Source organism: Macaca thibetana, chromosome 5, assembly GCF_024542745.1.
Source record: "Macaca thibetana thibetana isolate TM-01 chromosome 5, ASM2454274v1, whole genome shotgun sequence".
Taxonomy (NCBI): Eukaryota; Metazoa; Chordata; class Mammalia; order Primates; family Cercopithecidae; genus Macaca; species Macaca thibetana.
This window is the reverse complement of record NC_065582.1, coordinates 164,243,127-164,265,295: the sequence shown is the minus strand read 5'-3', so window position 1 is coordinate 164,265,295 and position 22,169 is coordinate 164,243,127. Positions and strand designations below refer to the sequence as shown.

General features: G+C 38.6%; 1 protein-coding gene across 2 annotated transcripts in view; it reads left to right on the top strand.

Moving 5' to 3' along the window:
- Window positions 1-2,367: 2,367 nt before the first annotated feature.
- The window catches only part of LOC126954991 (cytosolic beta-glucosidase), a 124,802-nt gene continuing 105,000 nt past the window's right edge, over window positions 2,368-22,169 (top strand). The window contains exon 1 of one of the 2 annotated variants that reach the window (XM_050791115.1): window positions 2,368-2,526. In XM_050791115.1, the coding sequence (XP_050647072.1) occupies window positions 2,469-2,526 (58 nt within the window). In that variant the 5' untranslated portion in view covers window positions 2,368-2,468. The remainder of the gene's footprint in view (window positions 2,527-22,169) is intronic. The other variant, XM_050791114.1, reaches the window with a different exon arrangement.

Genomic DNA, 22,169 nt, shown 5'->3' with positions numbered 1-22,169 from the left:
AATAAATATAACCCACATGAAAGAAAAAAGTTCTTTAGGAACCACAATTATTTTTAAGAGTGTAAAGAGATCCTGACACCAAAAAGCTTGAGAATGTTGGATTAGAACAACAACTCAATCAGTGTTGAGAGAAATTAATTCTGCCACTTGTGGACTAATAACTTCAGAGTATGTGAAGCACTGAGAAGATAGATTGTTTCTTCTGGAGAAGTATCTTTAGAAGAGCAGTAGTAATTAGCCAGGGGCAACTGGTGTAGACAGCCATTAGTGAAACAACTGAATTTTAATAGCACTGAATACTGCAACTTGCAAACCTAAAAAAATTGCAATACTGCCATCTAGCGTTCAACCGTGAAAACATTTTAATATTTATTTTTTTCCTCAATTTACAATTGCGTCAGAACTGAATGACAACATAAGCCAAATGTAGTAGTTTGCCATGCATTGTTCAGGCTATTTCACCAAACATGTACCTTTAAATATCTTCGATGTCTTTTCCCATTTCTTTCTGTATGTAATCTCTTCTTTCTTCTTAGAGTTAGGATAACTGGAGAAGGTAGGATTTCAACCTACTTATACCTTGTTTCAAACTTTATATTCCTGTCATTACACAATGTAGAATGATTTAGTGGGAATGCAGGGAAACCAAATAAGTAACCTTCTTCACTTTGGTTATACCTACCTCCTCTTTCCATGGTATTTTTTTTTTTTTTTTCTGAGATGGAGTCTTATTCTGTTGCCCAGGCTGGAATGAACGGTGCAATCTCGACTCACTGAAACCTCCGCCTCCTGGATTCAAGCTATTCTCCTGCCTCAGCATCCCGAGTAGCTCGGATTATAGGTGCCCACCACCACGCCCGGCTAATTTTTGTATTTTTAGTAGATACAGGGTTTAACCACGTTGGCCAGGCTGGTCTCGAACTCCTGGCTTCAAGTGATCTGCCTACCTTGGTCTCCCAATCCATAGTCATTTTTTTTTTTAAATAAACTGTTTATTTTGGATCAATTTTAGATTTACACAGAAGCTTCAAAGATAGTATGGAGAGTTCCCATGGCCTCTCATCCAGGTTTCCCTATGGTCAACATCTACATTTCTGTAGAAACCCATACCCACTGGGTGCCTGGCACAATGCACGGAAGTTCCACACCAATGAACATGACTGAAATTTCAGAAATAGAAACTTGGGGGTTAGCGAGGATGGGCTGGGGAAACAAAAAAGTTTACATATAAAAGAACAGGACTTGACTTGTCATCAAACTTCTCAGTAGCCACACCGGAAGCTAGAAAACCAGGAACCAATGCCTTCAAAATTCTGAGTGAAAATTATTTTCATCATAAAATCCTGTACAAAACTGCATATTAAGAGCAATGTTAGACTACAGATAATTCTAGAACAACTACAGAGTTTTGAAATATTTATGTCCCATGCCCCCTTTATCAGACAGCTATTTGAGGATGTGCTTCTCTAAAGCGGGAAAAGAAACAAAGAGAGAAAGACCAGGGGAGAGGGGAAGGAGCCTGTCTGAACGATGTGAAGGAGATTGTGAGTCAAAGCTCCATGGTGTCCTAAAAAATAAACAGTGTAGAATGGAGCGGGAAGACAGAGTTGTTTGAACAACTCAGAGATGTATTCTCCTGACAGAGTGTTTGGGGATGAGTTAGTAATAGGTATAAAGAAAATGAAATAAACATAAAGATCAGGCAGTGGATTAACCCCAGAGAAAATTAAAAGTTGCATGGAAGCATGGTATGTATACTACATGGCTCAGCTTTGAGCCATACAGACTCATAGTAGTATAAATATTGAATTCATCTAAATGAAAAGGTAATTTTATCATGTTGGCTAGATGGGAGAAGGTGGAAGAGAAAGAGGGAGGGAGGATGAACAGAGAGGGAGAGAGAGAAAGAGTGAGAGAGAAAGCTAGATCCTCTGCCCTATACCCAGAAGTCAATAATTATCTAAAATTGAAAAAAATAAGAAGCACCACCTATCATTTAAACAATACGGGATTAAATACCAGAAGAAATGGTTAAAAGTGGTTACCTCTACAGAGTACAGATCAGGAATTGGGATGATCCATGAACTAAGGGAAAATTCTAGTAGGATTATATGACTTGTTAAAACAATGTTAATGTTACTTTAAAAGGCAAAACATCAGGTAAATGGGTGCCCTGCCACATCAGGGACTTAGCACCCAGGGTTATCAACTCTGTTAAGAATCAGGGAGTGCAGGGGGAAGAAAGTATAATTGATGGCCTTGTACAAAGTGTCTTGGATTCTTATCAAGGCTGTGGCAGTCAAGTGTCCTTTGCCCCTGCTTCCTTCTTGTTTGCATAAATATTTGCATTCTGAGGCTCCAATCTGGGGTGAGAGCTCATTTTCTGTTTGCACAATTGCCTGGCTCCTCTGGCCAAAGGGTGCTCTGCTTCTGGCAGCTGAGGATCCCAGTAGACAGTTTCTTAAACCATGGCCTTCCCTGTGGGATTTGGATGGGCGGCAGCCACTGCGGCTTATCAAGTAGAAGGTAGGGGACACTCTCGCCTTCACTGGGGTGGGAATGCTTTATTCCTGGTGTGTTCTGTGTACCTGAGGAAGATGGTGGGGGTAAGGAGGTAAAAAGAAAAGAAGCAAAGAATTGAACAGTCCACAGTGTTATCAATGAATTTGCTTCCCTTTTCAAACACGTCACGGGTGGGGGCTCACATTCTCTTGTCTCTTTCTTTAGGAAAAGGAAGGGTGGAGGGATGAAGACGTGAAAACTAAGCTGTGGCTGGATTTTCAGTCAGTCCAAACTCAGCTGAGACATCAGTTTACATTAGACCAGCTGCTTTTATAATTGATTTCTAGAACCCATTTGCCCCAACTCCTCTACAAAGGAGAATCATTTTTTCTACTAGCTGGAAAAATATTGGGTCGATTTTTTCAAAGAGCCCTTCATTAATTGGGAAAAGTTCCCTGTTCTATTCTTAGTGAGCGCCAAGCCAAGCCTAATCTTGTATGCCGCCCTATTTCCTGGGGCAGCTGAGAAGTGAATCGAAGCAAATGGCAAAGAGCACCCAGAGTGGCTGTGGAGCCCCAGTTCTAGTCCTCTTCCTACCACACACAAGTGTGTGAATTATTTGTCCTCCTTGAGTCTCAGTTTCCTCATCTGTGCAACAGGAAGATTAGCTTTACTTTTCTAAAACACGTATGTCCGCCTTCCCCCCCCCCCCCCCGCAGGGAATTAGAGATTGTTAATAGCTACCATGGAGAAAATATTTATTTGGTCAAATAAGTATGTGAAACCCTACATTAAACAAAGCAAAGTGAGTTATTGTAGTAGCTTCCTAGGATTGCTGTAATAAAATATCATAAACTCTGGGGCTTAAACAACATAAATGTATCCTCTTACAGTTCTAGAAGCCAGAACTGGCCTCTGGAGGATGTAATTAGCCAAGTTAAGATGAGATCATATTGGAGTAGGGCAGATATGCAATCCAGTATGACTGGTGTCCTAAGAATAAGGAAATTTGGACACTGAGAAATTTGGAAATTTGAAAGAAGAAAATTTGAACAAAGAGACAAGGAGAACACTATGTGTGTGAGAGATTGGAATGTTACAGTAAGCTAAGGAGCAATAGTCACCACCGAACTTAGAGGCAAGAGGGATTTTACCTAGAGTCTCGGCGGGGCGTGAGCCTGCTGACACCTTGATTTTGGAACTCCAGCCTCTAGAACCGTGAGATAATACATTTTGTTGTTTAAGCCTTTCATTTTGTGACACTTTGTTACAGCACCCCTAGAAAACTTACACACCAAGAAAAACAAGTCAATCTATCAATGAAATAATGACTGCTATGGTCAGTGCTATGGTGATAATAGGATGTTGTGGGAAAGGGTCATGTGAAAACCAGTTCCTCAGGATGGGTCATCAAGGAGGATCTTTGTGAACTAGCATCATCCCGTCTAAACTTAAGATATGAGGAGGAGAGTGCCATTTGAATATGGGGAGATCTTTCTAGACAAAGAAACAGAACAAGTTGATCCTGGTACAACCCATGCTGCTTGGGATTCCCAGCTTCAGTTGCTATTTCCTCATCCTCTAGAATGGGAAGGAGGAATCTCTACTAGACAGTTGTGATAACTGCCATGTAGAAGACATCTCCCACTGGGGGATTATGTATATTATTGCACATATATGATCTGTGATACCAGGCTCTTTTAAAAGAACGTCTGACAATGTCCTGGCTGGCTGAGATTCCATGCCACCTTTCCCGCTACATGGGATCTTTCATCTTCTTCCAGATAATTTCCACTTTGTCGTAGAGGGTGACTGAATAGGCTGACCCTCTAGGAATAAAAACAAAAACAATGACCTTGGTTAGTTTCCTTCTCAAAAGAGAGGTCAGAAAAACAGAGAAAGCATGATAGAGCACCAGCATGGTGTAAACAGAATCAGATGCTAGAAGCAACAAAGCATTGGTGATTATTAAGATGAGTTTTGGGGGAAGACTCTTTAGACTTGGATTCGATCTCTCTGTTTACTAGATTTGTGACTTTGGCCAAATGACTTATCTTCTCTGTGCCTCCTTACCTGTCAGACGGAGATTATTATGGTGTCTCCTGTGTAGCACAGCTACGAGGTTTAAATAAGGTAATGTGTGTTAAGTGCTTGGCATTTAGTAATTGCTCGATGCATGTTATTTGTATCTGGGAGGATCACAAAAGAATTACAAAGAATGATTCACTGTGGCACTCTACAGTTAACTTGACATAAACATGCAATTAGTTATACAAGACAATAGAGTGGGTTTCAACAACCAACTTTCAGTTCCTGCCCGCTTAGGACCTGGAAGTAACTTTAACGGGCCCATTTGGAGCTCCTGTCTTCACATGATCTCATGTGAAGAGATCATGATACTGTTGCATCTCTTCTGTCTACTTGGAGCCAGTTTATCCTATGTTCTTTTGACTTGGGCTTGCTTCTGCCATATTTTGAGGTCTTTATGTGTGGCCTCTAACCTGCTATTAACTTTCTACCTATAGTTTACAAGGTAGGGTACTTGATCCAGCATGCTCTGCCAAGAGCCATCAGTCTGCTCTCTTTGTCAACTCACAGAATAACTTTTGCATGTTTGCTTGTTTTCCACCCTAGGATCTCTTCCTGATCCTTTCATGCTGTGTCTGAATTTTAGCTCAAGCACTTACCAGCAGAGTGACTTTGGGCAAATAATGTGTTTAAGCCTCTGTTTCCTTATTTGTGAAATTTGAAACATAGTCATACTCACTCTGTAGATTTGTTCTAGGGACTAAAGAGGTGAGCATATGTAACTGTGGTATAGGAGTGCCAGCATGTAGTGCTTACCAAATACTAATATTAATGCCAGTACTATTACTATTTTTCTTTCTCCTGGCTGTATTCTCTTGCACTCTGAGAGAAGGAGAGTTACACTGTTGACTCCATTTAGTGGGAATGGTCATTTCTTGTTTTGACTGCTAGTTAGAATATGTTCCTTCCTTGCTCATGCTTGACTAGTTCACCATCAGTTGCCAGGAGAGTTACTGTTTAACCGTGTCTCCCACCATCGACTGAATTACAGTGCAGGAAGTTCACTGGTGGCTTTATCAAATCAGCAAGGCTTGGATTGAAAAGCCAAGAACAGCCTGTCTCTTTTTGATTCTGATAATCTTTGCAGTTTTGTGCTGCCCTGGCCTCTGAAGGTGTGCAGATCCTTTGGAAGTCAGGAGACACTCAGCAGAACTGAGGACTGAGCCTGAATTGTATTTGTAAAAAAAAATCTAACACTTTGAATACTTGTTATAAAACATTACCGTGTATCTCTTTCTACTGTCTCTCTTTCCACTGTATTCAAAATACAGTTATCTGTATTCGTATATTTGTTTTCAGATAGTCTCTTGAAATCCCTGAAGAATAACTAGCATACCCTCCCTCACTCTCACTGCAAGAATGGAGATATTTTGTCTCCATATAGAAAATACTGTCAGGGTCTTTGCAGGTGGGGCCCACTGAGAGGGGCAGGGACTGGGCCTTATCACCAGGTCTCCTAACATATTGGCTACTTGGTTGCATATGTTGCTGGAATCACGCCTTTCCTTTGTCCTGCCCTTGTTCAGATCCTTTCTTCCTCTCCTCTGGCTATTTCACTGTTTATGGTCCTAAGGAAGAGTTTAATGTTTATTATATTAGAGTTGACTGCATGGTGCCTTGAGCCTTTTGGAGGAAAGCACAATATAAATCCAATAAATAAATAATAAATAAATGGTATAAGCAGGAGGAAAATTATGTGTTTTAGGTGAGTTGTAAAGAACCGTGTAAAACCTATAAAATGTATTTGTTAGACTAAGAGGCAGGGAAAAAAGTGCAAAAAATCATCGTACGTACAGAAGTGAGTCTCCCGCAATATTTTTAAGTAGAGAAAAATTCCCGTGATTTTTAACTCCTCATGAAGCTGACTCCGTCCTCTGTGTTTGGCTGGAGGGAATGTGAGGCGCAAAAACATCAGGTAGCTCCGTGGCATTTTGTTTACTTCAATAGTAGGCCACGGAGGAGCTATGCAAATGACACTGAGGACCCAATTCTACAGTTCTTAAGAGTTTCTAACTCCTGGTGATTTCAGGGAAGGCTCTTAAGAAGTGAACATGCTTTGCAAAATCCCACAAATCCTAAGCATATTCTCAACTACTGTGTTAATGCTTCCTAGTGGGATCTGAGTTTGTGGTTTTTAAGGAGTCAAAGGCCTCAGTTTTATGAATGCCATTGTGAATCCTTGATGTTAATCTAATACAACAGTTGATTTTAAGTTTGACTTTGGTTTTATGTCGTTAGAAATTAGGGGTTGCCTCAGACTTTGGCCATCTCTGTTTGCCGTGATACATTAAAGGTGGATTCTTGTAGTTAAGACATTTGTGTGTGTGTGTGTGTGTGTGTGCACTTAAAAATTGGAAAAAGAACATGACAGCTGTAATTTTTGGTTTTGAGTTTATGGTGTTTCCATATAGGCTGTTTTTTCTTTGATCCTTAAAAAAAAAAAAAACTCAACTGATTCATACAAACCTGAGCTGGAGACACACTTCATCTACTCGTTGTAAATGTCAGCACAAGCCCCATATTTCTCTAAGACTACTTCCTGATTGTTTTCTTCACTCAACAGATTTTTAACTGTGTGTCTTCGTCTCTATTTTCTCCTAAATCCCATGGATTAAGCATCTCAGTCTGAGACTTGATCTCTTGGCTGCCCTTGGTACTCTTCTAGAAGAGGAATATCCAGACAGATATGCTGCTTGTCTGGACCACCTAAGAAAGAGGGAAGGGAAGGAGACTTAAAGCATGGTCATTTATTTCTTGGTATATAAGGAAATAGGGAGCAGAGATGTGGGCATTTACTCACAAAATTTATCATAGCTTAAAAGTTGACATGACAGAAACCATTCTTATTTCTTTCCCTCAGTTTCAAATTTGAAATTCACAAAAATATCAAATATTGCCCTCCTTTTTCATTGTACTATGAAATTAATTATGTAGGCATCATTGGAAGAGTATATAGGCTTAGAGAGGGATGATATTCAAATATTAATCAACAAATATACTCCCATGCTCACCAATCAGATGCCAACTGTAAACAGTAGGCATAGACTAGACTGACGTTTGGATTGACTGGTCAGAGTGGACGTCAGCCATACACAACTACTGAGGCCACATTTAGATGTACTGATTGAATTTCAGCCTTAGGCTTAGGAGGGGGGACACATCTAAAATATATTGGACTCCGTTTATAGACTGCTAGAGAGTTTAATTATTTAACTTCTCTAAGTCTCCAATTTCTCACTTGCAAATTACTAATGCTGATCTCTCTCTCTCTTTTTAAAAATTTTCATTGGATGAATGTTGGAGACCTTTTTCTTACATTTTGTGCTTCTTTGGATCTAGGTTTATTTCTTCAACTTTTTCTTCCAAATGACAATACTTTAACTGTGTTTGGACTTTAGCTGAATTCATTCTATTTTTCAACTCCCCTATTGAATATTCATTTTTGGCAACCATATATCTAATTTTAGGAATGAATTATTTAATTGCTTCTGTTTCAGGAAGTCATGTTTTATTTTCTGTATGTTGTCACCTCTCAAATCTCTTTAATAATGCTCATTGAAAAAATTAAGTTCCTGATCCAGCAATCTCACATCTGGGTATTTACCCCAAAGATTTGAAATCAGTTTGTAAAAGAGATGTCTGTATTTCCATATTCATTTCAGCAACACAATATCTATATTGGAATCCATCTAAGTGTCTATAAACAGATGAATGGATAAAGAATATGTGGAATATATACACAATGAAAAACTATTCAGCCTTAAAATAAGGGAAATTCTGTCCTTTGAGACAATGTGGATGAGCCTGGAGGACATTATGCTAAGTGAAATAACACAGGCACAGAAAGACAAATACTGCATGTGCCCACTTACATGTAGAATCTAAAACAATCAAACTCATAGAAGCACAGAACAGAATAGTGGTTACATAGCTAGCGGGTGGGGGCAATCTTGGGGGATAATGATCAGAGGGTAAAACACCTCAGTCAGAGAGCAGAAAAAAAATTTTTTTGAGATCTATTGCATGGGGTAGTGAATATAGTTAATAATATAGTACATTTCAAGATTGTAAAGAAAGTAGATTTCAAATGATCCCACCATAAAAATGTTAAGTATTTGAGGTGATGAATATGTTAGCTAGCTTGATTTAATTTTTAAAATTGGTATTCATAAATAATAACACCACTTTGTACTGCGTAAATATACACAATTATAAATGACCAATTTACAATAAAAACTTTAAAAATTAATTTCTCTTTCTTTTTTGTGTGTATCAAATAAAGAATTTTGGTCCTTATCTTTTGGGTTACTTGTTTTTTGTCAAATGCCTTATGATGTTTATGAATGAATGATTATGTTGATTAATATCAGTAACTGATTTAGGCTTCCTTTGAAGTTAGATAGTTCTATGAACTGAGTCAGGGATGGCTCTTTAAGAAACAAAGTTCTGTATAAGTCAGTGGGATCGATTGACAGTCAGTCGTCTCACAAAAGATTATGGGCCTGAGTGGAGACAGCCAAAATTTAGACCTTGATAGCTGCCATGTAGCAAGGACTTTCAGGAAGAGTGTGCTTGATTTTAACTTTCGTGTTTCCTTTCTGCACAACCTTTCAAGTTCATATTTTAGCTCTAGAGTTTGTTCTACTTTTTTTCTATGGCCTCAGTACCCATGATGGGAGTTCTCCCCAGTCACACCTTTCACTTTTATGAAGCATTTCTTAGGACTTCAACATGGGGTAAAGGCAGAACAAATGACCCTGTTTATGGAGAAGAAAAACCCATCAAGCCAGCTGTAAGATAGATAATCCTTTAATTACCATAATGATTGCTCTGAGGCCTGGTCTTCTCTCCGAATTGGTTGGCCCAGAAAAGTACTTTAGTAAATGTTTGTTCTGTTGGGACTTTTTTGGTTGTTTATTTTCAACTCAGTTGTGGATTCCTTCTCTTATTTACTGTTATTTCAATGGGGTTATGAGAAGAAAAGGAATTACATATGTTCACTGTATTCCCCACCTTGAACTGGAAATCTTTATTAACACAAGTGGAGACTTTAATATAATATTAACTTATGTGGAAGTCTTTATTAACATGCATTAATATTTGGAAGTGCCACCGCTGGGTGTAGTGGTTCACGCCTGTAATCCTAGCACTTTGGGAGGCTGAGGCGGGTGGATCACGAGGTCAGGAGATGGAGACCATCCCGGCTAACATGGTGAAACTCCGTCTCTACTAAAAATACAAAAAGTTAGCTGGGTGTGGTGGCAGCCACCTGTAGTCCCAGCTACTTGGGAGGCTGAGGCAGGAGAATGGCGTGAATCCACGAGGCACAGCTTGCAGTGAGCCAAGATCACGCCACTGCACTCCAGCCTGGGTGACAGAGTGAGACTTCGTCTCAGGAAAAAAAAAAAAAAAAAGAAAATGCATCATAAATCATGAGGTGCTATTCAAAGTTAATGAATTTCCCCCCTTTTACCATTATCATCCTCCTTGTCATCACTAATATATCCAACTTCTAGAAATTTTCTAGTCCTGTGTTTTTTAATAAAGAAGATGAGTGCTATAGGCTAAATGTGTGTGTTCCCCTCAAATTCATAAGCTGAAACCATAATCCCCATATGTGATGGTATTTGGAGGTGGGGCCTTTGGGGGGTGATTAATCAGTGATATGGTTTGGTTGTGTCCCCACCCAAATCTTATCTTGAATTGGAGATCCCATAATTCCCACATGTTGTGTGAGGGACCTGATAGGAGATAACTGAATCATGGGGGAGTTTCCCCCATACTGTTCTTGTGGTAATGAATAAGTCTCACAAGATTGGTGGTTTGATAAGGAGTTTCCCTTTTCGCTTGGTTCTCATTCTCTCTTGCCACCATGTAAGACATGCCTTTCACCTTTTGTCATGATTGTTAGGCCTCCCCAGCCATGTAAAACTGTGAGTCCATTAAACTTCTTTTTCTTTATAAATTACCCAGTCTCGGATATGTCTTTATCAGCAACATGAAAGCAGACTAATACAGTCAGGAAGTCAGAGCCCTCACGAATGGGAATTCTGCCTCATATTAAATAAAAGAGATCCCAGCCATGTGGGAATGCAGAAAGAAGTCAGCCATCTATCAACCAGGAAGGCAGCTTCACCAGAACTTGACTGTAGTGGCACCTCGATCTTAGACTTCCAGCCTCTAGAACTGTGAGGAATAAATTTCTTTTCTTTTTTAAAAAATTTTACTTTAAGTTCTGGGATACATGTGCAGAACATGCAGGTTTGTGACATAGGTATACATGTGCCATGGTGGTTTGCTGCAACTATCAACCTGTCATCTAGGTTTTAAGCCCTGCATGCATTAGGTATTTGTCCTAATGCTCTCCCTCCCCTTCCCTCACACCCCCCGACAGACCCTGGTGTGTGATATTCCCCTTTCTGAAGACAGCATGGTGATTCCTGAAAGGATCTAGAACCAGAAATACCATTTAACCCAGCAATCCCATTACTGGGTATGTACCCAAAGGATTATAAATCCTTGTACTGTAAAGACACATGCACATGTATGTTTCTTGCAGCACTATTTACAAAAGCAAAGTCTTGGAACCAACCCAAATGCCCACCAATGATAGACTGGATAAAGAAAATGTGGCACATACACACCATGGAATACTATGCAGCCACAACAAGGATGAGTTCATGTCCTTTTCAGGGACCTGGATGAAACTGGAAACCATCATCCTCAGCAAACTAACACAGGAGCAGAAAACCAAACACTGCATGTTCTCACTCATAAGTTGGAGTTGTAACATTTCTGTTCTTTATAAGCCAGTCAGCCTACAGCATTCTGTTACACCAGCCAGAATGGACTAAGAAAATGAGCTAATGTGGAATTGATGGAATTTCAGACAGTATACCAAGAGAAAGCAAAATATTCAGATACTGTGAGAAAAGTCATAGTAGGGGGAGGTGACTATGACCGAGAAAGAACACATGTCTCGGCATGTGCTTTTGAGGTCCGCTGATCCAATCCATTTGCATTTTTCATAATTTATTACCTCCCTCAATTTCCGAACACACATTCTGCATCTACCAAGTTTTCCAGGACCTCAGCTGGCTTCATGGGCAGTGCTGAAAGGTATCTGCTGCCCTCTCTATGTGTATATGTAAGTTGTTTATAAGAGTCGGTCTGCCTATTTGTAGATTCTTCTTGTTTTGAAAAGTTTATTTATTTATTTTGAGATGGAGTCTCACTCTGTCGCCGAGGCTGGAGTGAAGTGGCACAATCTGGGCTCACCACAACCTCTGCCTCCCGGGTTAAAGCGATTCTCCTGCCTCAGTCTCCTGCGTAGCTGGGATTAAGGCACCCGCCACGAGGTCTGGCTAATTTTTGTATTTTTAGTAGAGATGAAGTTTCACCATGTTGGCCAGGCTGGTCTTGAACTCCTGACCCCAAGTGATCCACCTGCATTGGTCTCCTAAAGTGCTGGGATTACAGGCGTGAGCCACTGCATCTGGCTGTATATTCTTTTGTATCAGCAAGGTTCTGAGTAGAGTGGATGTTAATCACATATGTTTAGAAATGTTTTTTGTATTATGAAAGGAATACAAGATAATTTTAGAACATTTAAAAGATACAAACAAGCCAAAAATAAAATAATCGGCCAATAGATATTTAAAATTTTAGAATATGTATTTTCAGTATTTTCCTATGTATTCACAGACTTACATGTACATATACACTTATTTCTCTGATAAGAGCATTCTGTAAATGGTTGTGGTTTTCTTAACACACTTAGAAATATCTTGATAAGCTATAACATTTCTCTGCCTCCTTTCTCCTCTTCCTGTTCCCTCTCTCCCTTATCTACCTTTCTACAGCGCACAAGGATGTTACACAGAAAGCTAAATGTGAGTCAATATATTTAACCTTGAGAAACCAGATAAAAATAACTGTATCTTAATTATTTGTTTGGTGTATGGGTTCTATCTATTGGACCACATAGTCATACATGAATTTTTTTGTTACTACGAAATTAGTCAGTTAAGAGAGGACGTTTGTTTACTTTAACAAATACGTGCCAGACTTGTACTGGAGGAAAAAAGGTGTTAGTTGTGCTGTTCCTTCCTCAGCTTGCCCATCTGGTAGGGATTGCTTGCTTCCTAGCTAAGTTCACTGGTGCACAAGGTTAAATGAATCTTTAAAAATTATTAGACCATCACACAAGTGCCCAACCAGGAATATGCTAGACTGTTCCTCTTACTCATTCCTTTATTTTACCAATTACTTTTTATTCTATCTCCTCTAAACCTCTTGATTATACCCATCTTCTTCATTACGACTACCTTTCCTTTACTTCTGGAACTTAGCATTTCTTAACTTCTTAAAGTCTGCTTCTCTCCTCTCCACTCTCCTCCAATTTCTCCTATGTATTACTTCTAGCATGGTCTTTTACAATTCTGACCACATTATTCCATTTTCTGAGAGAGAGGATGAGCTCTGAAATCAAACAGACTAGATTTATACCCTGACTCTACCACTTAACAATTAAATGATCTTGGAAGATACCTAAGCTTTGCAGGTCTCAATTTCCTCATTTGTAAAATGAGAGTGGTGATAGTGCTTATCTTGGGATCATTGTAAATATAAATGTGTTCATAAGTATCAAATGCATAGAACAAAGGGGCGCAAATTTTAACTGTTTAATAAATCACAACAATTATTTAAAAACTTGGAATGTCTTCTGACCTTCTACAGTATAATTTCTGAACTTCTTGCATAGCAGAAAAAACCCTGCAATTTTCTCTCTGACTACAACTCCAGTTTCACTCTTGCTTCTTCTCTATTTGTATCCTACTTTTTGACCAAAATGAAGCATATGTTATTTGCCAAATGTGCCATGACCTTGGTGCCTCTGTACCTTTGCACATGCTGTTCCCTTTGCTTGAATATACATGACTATTGGCATCAACAGAGATCAAAAGGTGACAAAAATCCAGCCTTTCTCACTTCCAGGCTGGAGCTTGAGCTACTCCAGCACACTGTCTCTTTCATCTTTTATGCTGCTCTCCCAAGTGTGTTACTGTGAACTCGGCAGTGGTAGTAAAGGACTCGGTGACTGATGGGGCAAAGGGAACCCCTAAAAGAGGTTTTTAGTATATATGAACAAACATTCTATTAACAATTTGGAACAGCATGGATAATATGCCTTTTTCCCTGGGGGCGTTTGAGCATAACTCCATGTATCTAAAGAGGACTAACATCGTGAGAAGTGCTGATATGACTATTGGAGCGGTGTGTTTGTATTTTGCATGTCCTGGGTGGTGCCGTCAGCAGTAGCTGGGGCCCTGTTGTTTACCTTCTGCTCCGCTATGTGGCCCTTTTCCTTGGGGCACCCTAAACCAGATGAACAGATCTGTATTGGCTTTGGATCTTTCTCAAGGTGCGTGCTCTTCCTTTCATTAGCGTGGCTAATCAGAATTTGATTGTAAAGTATGCCCAGGCCAAATACAAGGGCTTTTAAAATCGTCTGCTGTTTTAGATTATCCAGGCCACTGATCCCCCTTCCTTAGCGTGGATAATTGAGAGTGGACTGGGCTGAAGAATGTTAAGCAGAACCAATTCACAAAATAAATGAGATTTTAAAAATCCTTTACATTTTAATAATAGAAAAAAGTTGTTTTTTTAAAAAGAAATCTGAAAGAGCTTATTTTATATTTCAAAACTGTAAATTTATTTGGCTTTAAATTACTTCAAAATAGGAAAATATTTCCTATGATGCACCCATTTAAAACCCATTTAAAATGTATATTAATCACAATAGGCACTTAATGGAGTTAAAGGAAAAATGGAACATACAGACAAGAGGTTGGAAGTTTGGGATTCAATGTCAAATCTTCTCATAATCATGTTTGTATTTCATCAAGGTAACAAAGAGACGGTAGGAGCCACTTCCAAATTCTGAAAATCTCTCTCTTCATAGTGAAGGCTGCAGTTCTTTGCTCCTGGCGAACAACAATGATTTAGAGACAGGCATTTAAAAATGTATGCATAAGATGAACAGAATTCTGATTGCTGGGAATGTATGATCAAATTCAGCTCTCATTATTTCATATTTCTTCATGCCCCATGCCCCTCCAAATGCAGGTAGAATTGTGTTTGCATGCCACTTGACTGGGAACTGATGGGACATTTTCCCAATGGAACAATGCTGTAAATGGGGGTAGGTGTCACTAAATACTCTTCAGGTGTGTAATGAGGATAAATAGATTTGGGGGTCGGTCTGGGAATTTGAAACATAATGAAAGACGCAATGGTGAGTTTCTGGGCAGGTGACTCATAAGCAAGGTTTTTGAAACATTACCCATTTTTACGTTGGGAATTGCCAAGCTCAGCCTTAACGTCTCCCACAACACCTATGAATAATCATTTAAATACAGGCTTTGAGACTTGAGGAAAAAAGCATATTATTTACTCTAAAGACAATAATCTTCCTTGGAGTCATTGTAGTCCATCATGCAGATGCATACTTGGGGATCTTTGGAAAAGCGACATTTTCTCTTGATGGTCCATTACTTCATTTAACTTCTAAGTTATTATCCAGGACTAGATTGCAGACCCAGGTTAGGGCTGCACGTCAGCCACTCTGTTACGGTGTGGGAGAGTAAGGCTCTTTCACAGGGTGAAATATTACAAAGGGGCTTTGCTCATTCCCTATTGTGTTTGTGTGAAGAGCAGGATACAGTGATGGAGGTAATGGGGACTCTAGTGCATCTTTTGGTTCCTTATAGTGCTGAGAACTTGGCAAATGTAGGCACACATAAATTCTTGTTCCCAAGTGGTTTGATGAAGGGAGAACTGAGAGGTTCTCAGCATAGACATTATACAGCTGAGGCCAAATATCCCCCTAGGGTCATCCTAGTACTCTTTCCATGACTGAAATAAAGACCAGATACAACCATACTAAAGCTATGATGTGGTTGGCTCGTTGCTGATAATGACTTTTGTCATGCTTGGAGAAAATTATGTAAGAAGATTCAGAAAAGTTCTACCCCAAAGATCTGCATCTGTAAAGACGATCAAGATTGCAATGTCTGGATTAAGTTCTCTGGAATTTAAAGTGCAGTCTCATGTTGTATTTGGAGACCTGGCTTCCCTAGCATAAAATGAATAATTAAATTACATCTTATTTTTTATATAGCTAGTAGTTAATCCCAATTAGAAATTTATCTACTGCGGGTACTAGAGCCTGGGAGTATAAAGGTGAACAAAATGATCGCTTGAATTCAACATTCTGGGTGGGGAGAGAGGCAGGTACATGACTACAGCAGGATGTGACAGCCCCAACAGTAGAACAGACAAAACGGTGTTTTGCAGCAAAGGTGAGCAGGATGGGGAAATAAGAATAAAGTGTGTGAGGCCAGAGGAGGTGACTGACGCCTATAATCCCAGCACTTTGGGAGGCTGAGGCAGGCAGATCACGAGGTCAGGAGTTCGAGACCAGTCTGTTTAACATAGCGAAACCCCATCTCTATTAAAAATGCAGAAAAAAATTAGCCAGGTATGGTGGTGTGCCCCTGTAATCCCAGCTACTTGGGGGGCTGAGGCAGGAGAATCAAGTGAACCTGGGAGGTGGAGGTTGCGGCGAGCCAAGATCATGCCATTGCACTCCAGCCTCCAGCCTGGTCAACAGAGAGAGACTCTATCTCAAAAAAAAAAAAAAAAAAAAGAATAAAGTATGCGAGATTACTTGGGGTATCTAAGTTGGGTTTTATGAAGACATGTTTTCTGTTTTATTTTGTTTTGTTTTCAGGAAAAGACACAAAAAAGGGCATATCAGCGGGAAAAATATTTTGACATGAGACATACAAGTATGAATATTTCTATTGTATTTTTGGAGTGATGTAGTCACGTACAGTTAAGTAGGTACATGGGTTAGAATTCTAATACTTTAGGATGTATTAGAACCACTTGGAGTTCTAGTTCTAGTTAAAATGTAGATTTGCGGGCCTCATATGAGACTACAGTAATAGTATTCACAGATGAGGGCCAGGAATTTATATTTTTTGTAAGTGCCTATATGATTGCTTTGTAGATTGCTCATGCTTTGATAAAGCCTACCATAGGCTGTGTTTTCTGATGACAGGGTTAATGGCAGAACCTGAAGCTTTATGTTGTGATGCACACAAAGTACTAGGCTAAGGAATTAGTGTTAGTATCATGTGCATTAGCTATCTGACAACCATAAAATATACTTAGTCAAAGGGTATCATACAGTCAGGTCTGTATATTTGAAAGAGTTTTGGTGGCAGCGTGGAGAATAAACCGAAAGAAGGAGATATGGAGCTTGCGAAAAGTTGTCAGGTTATTGCCATAGATGAGGCAGATGATGATGAAGACCTGAATTTGGGTGGCAGGAACAGAATGGAGAAAAAAAGAGTAAAGAAACATTGAGGGAAAATCAAAAGGATATGTTCATGAATGCAATTTAGGGCATAAAAGAAATAGGAGGAAGACTTAGGTGACTTTTGTGATTATGGTTTAGGTAACTGGCTGACTGAGGATGCCATGAAGAGAAGTAAAACACACTAGAGAAGGAGCAGACTTGGAGGTTGTGTGGTAGAAATTGAACTACTTCAGTTTGGATTTCAGATTCCTTAAGGTATTTATAGACAATTGTCTGGGAGGCAACTGAAAATTTCTGTCTCCATTTCAGGTTGGATTTTCTGGTAGACAACCACAGCTGACGGTGAAAGTCATAATGAAAGATAATGCTTGAAAGAGGGTGTTAGAGGGAAACAAGAAGAGAAGCAAAGATGAGCAAGGTTGCAATGCCTGGATTAAGTTCTGTAGAAGGATTGAAAAGTCTCATGGGAAACCCATATAGAACTCACATTCTTACAGAACCTTCGAATGACTAGAAATAACTAGAATGTTTCTAGTCTGGTGGTTTTTAAATGTGTTTTGACATAGTAAGACCAGGTTTTCAAGCAAATCTAATTAGGTCTTCTTGATCATTGCTGATGGAACCCTTCTTTATGCTGCCAATAGACACATAGCAGCAAACATATGTAGCTACCTTTATCAGTGTTTAGCATGAAAATTTCAGAAAACTGCATTCAGGGAGCCATGTTGATACAGCAGAAGAAATCTGCCAGGACTAAAGACCGACCCAGTAATTCCCGAGGTACCTTCAGGAAAGTCAATTTATTTTTGAGTCAAAGGAACCTCAAATTATCCTAAATGGCATTGCTGTCACCAGAGAGTTCTATTCTAATTTAATAAGCTGCTACAAGTTCCAAGCCAATGTTCCTTCTTAGAAATATGCTATGGGATGTAAATCTTTTTAAGTGCATTTCATTGTACCAATTGTTTCATTTTGAAAAAGCCCATTGGTTTATTATTAAGTGGTCTATTTAATAGTGTCAATAAATTCTAAAACTGGAGGCTAGGCATTGTTATTTTAGATGTTTTAATGATCTCAATTGTCTAAGTTGCTTGGCCTTGGCTTATTTGCTTGACCTTTGTCTGTTTTAATGGTCTGGAAAAATTCCTCCAAACTATACAGAGTTGATATCGTGGCTCTTGATATATGTGATACAAATCTGAAAATACTTTATTAGAATAAGTTTACTAATAGTATTTGAATGATTGCATTAGGTCTATATAATCAAAGTGAAGTTGATAACTGCAAATTTTAGAAAAACCAAAAGCTTCAAGTAAAAATTCAATTTCTGGGAGGTGGGGTGGGATAAGGGTTAAAAAATCACCTACTGGGTACAATCTTCAATATTTGGGTGATGGGTACACTAGAAGCTCAACTCCCACCATCATATATGTAATATCCATGTAACCAAGAAGCAAAGACTTGCCCCCAATCTAAGGAAAAAAACATTGACAAAACCCAAAATAAGATCACAGTTCAATTTCTTGCAAAATAGGCTTTACTTATTACTTCTGTCATTTTGAGTTAACTATAATTATAGAATAACTGTTGAGAAAAACGACCGGATGATTATACTGCAAAATACTAATACAGAGAGGTAATATAAAGTGGTGGTTTTTAGTACCAGTGATTCTACACTCTATTGAAAACCAAAATTTCAAACAAGAAAACCCAAATTTCAAATTTGACTGCTTATATTCAAAAGTAATGTGGTCTTGTTCTTGTTTAGGGCTTTTCTCAGGTGAATAACACCTATTGGAAGTTTATTGCAGTTAATTGGCAGTGCAGCATAAAATAATTTAGGCAATCTCTTAACACAGGGCTTGGCTTAAAAACAGGACTTCAACAAATCATTATAATTTTTATCACCACTATTACCACCACCGTTATTACCATCATCATCATCCTTCTCATCATCTTCATCATTATTGCCATCAGGTGGTATGTTAGTTTGGATCCTCTGAGAAATAGATACCAAGATGATATTGAACGTGCAAGACATTTATTCAGGAAAATGGCTATGAGAGAAAATGGGGAGGGAGCCAGGAAAGGCTATCATGCATGTCTGACAAGTGAAGGAGAGAGTAAAGGAAGAAAGGGAGTTGGGGTGAACCATTTAGACTACAGTGCAATTCAACGGGAAGTTCATCAGGATCTTTGGAGAGTCCTTGATCCGAAGTCACCTGTCAGAAGAGTCGCACATCCTCCAGGAACAGGCCTACTTTCTTAGCTTTGCCATGCTCAGCATTGACTGAGATCAGCCTGGGGAACTGTGGTGTCAGTAGAAATGCTGTGACAAGTTTCAACACTCAGTGGCTGGGGGCTCAGTCAGTTATGCTCCCTGAGCTTGGAGGTAGGTTTGTGTAGTGTGTTTCTATAGGTGTTACAGACAAAATTGTGGGTGATTTAAAAATATCCAATTTTTTGATATTTTATTAATTATCTATATTTAACCTGCATTATTTAATATTTGAGGGAAGAAGTAAAATAAATAATTAAAAATATTTCCTTTTGCTCGGGTAGCATTAACTCGTTGAGATTTGCCCAAATCTCACAGTAACTGTTCAGCTTTCTCATTTGCATGAACATTCTGGTACAGCTCTGCTCTTACGTCAACAGCACCTTTCCACGAAAAGTTTTATTTTCTTGTTCCAACTTTAATTTCTATTTAGAAACCCAATTTGATTAGAGTGTGAAAGTTTAAGTGTTTGAAACAGGATTCAATTAAACTAGGTCATTCTTGGGGCTCTGAAAATGGTAACTGGCCTTAGGCAAATGAGAACAAAAGTTATAAAATTCAGTTGGATGCATCACAACATTTAACATCTTTAAGGAAGACGTCTTGCCTAATAGAGTCAATTTAGAAATATTTAGTGTAGGTCATCAGCTTAAGCACCTAAAAAATGTGTTTATTTGTTTGTTTCTCTCTTTAGTTATAACTGGAATCCGGACACCTGGACTCTAATCTACTAAATAAACAATTTGTGCTAGGACCTTGAAGAAAGTCAATTAGTTTCCATGACTTTACCAGGAGGTTAAAAAGGAGATTGTAATATTAGTGAATAATGTGCTTAGAGATGTTTGCATAAAAGATGCTTTGTCATTGTAAAGTATTATTGAATATTTATCGTCTACCAGACTGAGCCAAATGGCCCAGAGGAAAAAACAGTCAGATTTATGTAAACCTTGTTCAGTGTCCCAGATACTTCAGGATAGGTGCTCTATATATGAATAAATAAATAAATGGTATAAATATTATTTTAAAATTTGAAGGTACATCAATATTATCTGGGGTGTTAGCCAATGCGCCTGACCTATGACATTGAAATGAAATGTCTGCCTCCAGGTAACTATTTCAACCTCATAAATATTTTTAAAGCCAGAGGCATTGATGGCAAGTAATGTTTTCTCAGAATTTTGTGTCTGCAAATAAAGGTAAATTATATCTTTACCTAAAATCTACAAGTAATGATTGTCTCTCATCCACAAAGTTGCTCTGAGAATTCCCAGTTCGAAATTGCATATGTTATACTTCTTCTTTCCCTTTCTTCTAAAAAAGTGTTTTACTTACTCTTGCACAGTAGTTTTCTATCACATTATTGTGAGAGATCAGAGCCTCAAAGGAGAAAAAAATTAGCCGTAAACACTGCCCAAGGACTTAATGGATCTTACTGAGCCACACCATGCAGATGTATTGGAACATAAATAGGTATAAGAGATAAGAGGCACAAAAGCAATTTGTTTGCATTGGGTCACTGCTTAATCCAAATGGGTTCAGCAAAAGAATTCATGAAACGTGACAGTGGGCCAAGAGGAACTTGCTGTGACATTTCAGATTCCCCTACCTCTTCTAATTAACCATTTCAAGTATAACAAAACTTATAGCACATACAAATCTGGTGCAACCCGTCTGTATCAAGCGCAGACCTGTCGGTGGAGAATGAATGGCTCTGTTCTCAAGCAATGGACTATGACACAATAATGCCTCAAGTTGGGCTTTTAATTTCTATGATACATTGATTCTGAACAGCATTCTTCTAAAAGACAAAAACTATACCAGAATTGCCTTGTGACATAGCCTGTCATTAAATGCATTTGGATCTATCACATGGATCGAAATATACTGCAAGTTTAATGAGATATTTGAAAACATAAAAATCGCATGTAGAAAAAGCCCGCCATCATGGTAATGATGAGAATAATAATAACAACAATAGCTGCCCTTAATAAAAAGCAACTCTTACTTGCCAGTCACTATGCTGGACATTGCACACACGTCCTTACAAAAACCTTGCAAGGTGGAGATAATTATTCTCTTTTTATAGAGGAGGACACAGACTCAAAGAAGTAAAGTTGTCCAGGGTGAATTAGTAAGTGGAAGATGTAAAAATGTTTTTAGAATTACAGAAAAAACTCCACAAACCCACATTCCTGCTTAGGCAAGTCAGGAATTCTTGTCTCATTAGTTGATGGGTTTAGAATAATTTTTTCAGGTGCTAATATCAGGGTATAACCCATATCTCTTCATGTACAGTTTTTCCAATCTACCTGCTCCCAGCCCTTCTTTCTTCTCTTGAGAAATAGAAACTAGGATTTAAACCTCAGAATTATGCCTCAGTATCTGCAGCACTGTAGTGCTTCATAAAAATTAGTTGAAATGATAAAAGATACAATTGCTCCTAATGCCTGTGATATTCATTAGTCAAAAGAGGACAGAATTAGCCCATTTCCATGATTGTAAAATTTACATGTGTATTCTAGAAAACATATGTCAAAATGGAATTATTTTAAATAAGATGTTCATATCTAACTGACAAACAGAATCAATCTACCATGCCTAATTCGTAGAATAGATTCGGGGAGTCAATTTTTATGCTTAATTGTTTGTACAAAGAAAATCTTTGACTTGTGAATGATCAGAAAATAGTGAAAATTGAGTTAATGCTTATAAAATTCTGGAATTCTTGTGCTTTTGGAATCAAGCCAGGTGGATTCCTAGGAGTTGCGATTTCTTGGAGTATTTTATGTTTCAGATGACGTCACCAAGAAGTTACAGATCAATAGAACTTTGTAATGGTCATATAGCAGAGGGATGAAAGAGTTAAAGGATTTAAGTGTTGCAAAGGGTGCTTCTTCTGGGCAACAGAGGTTT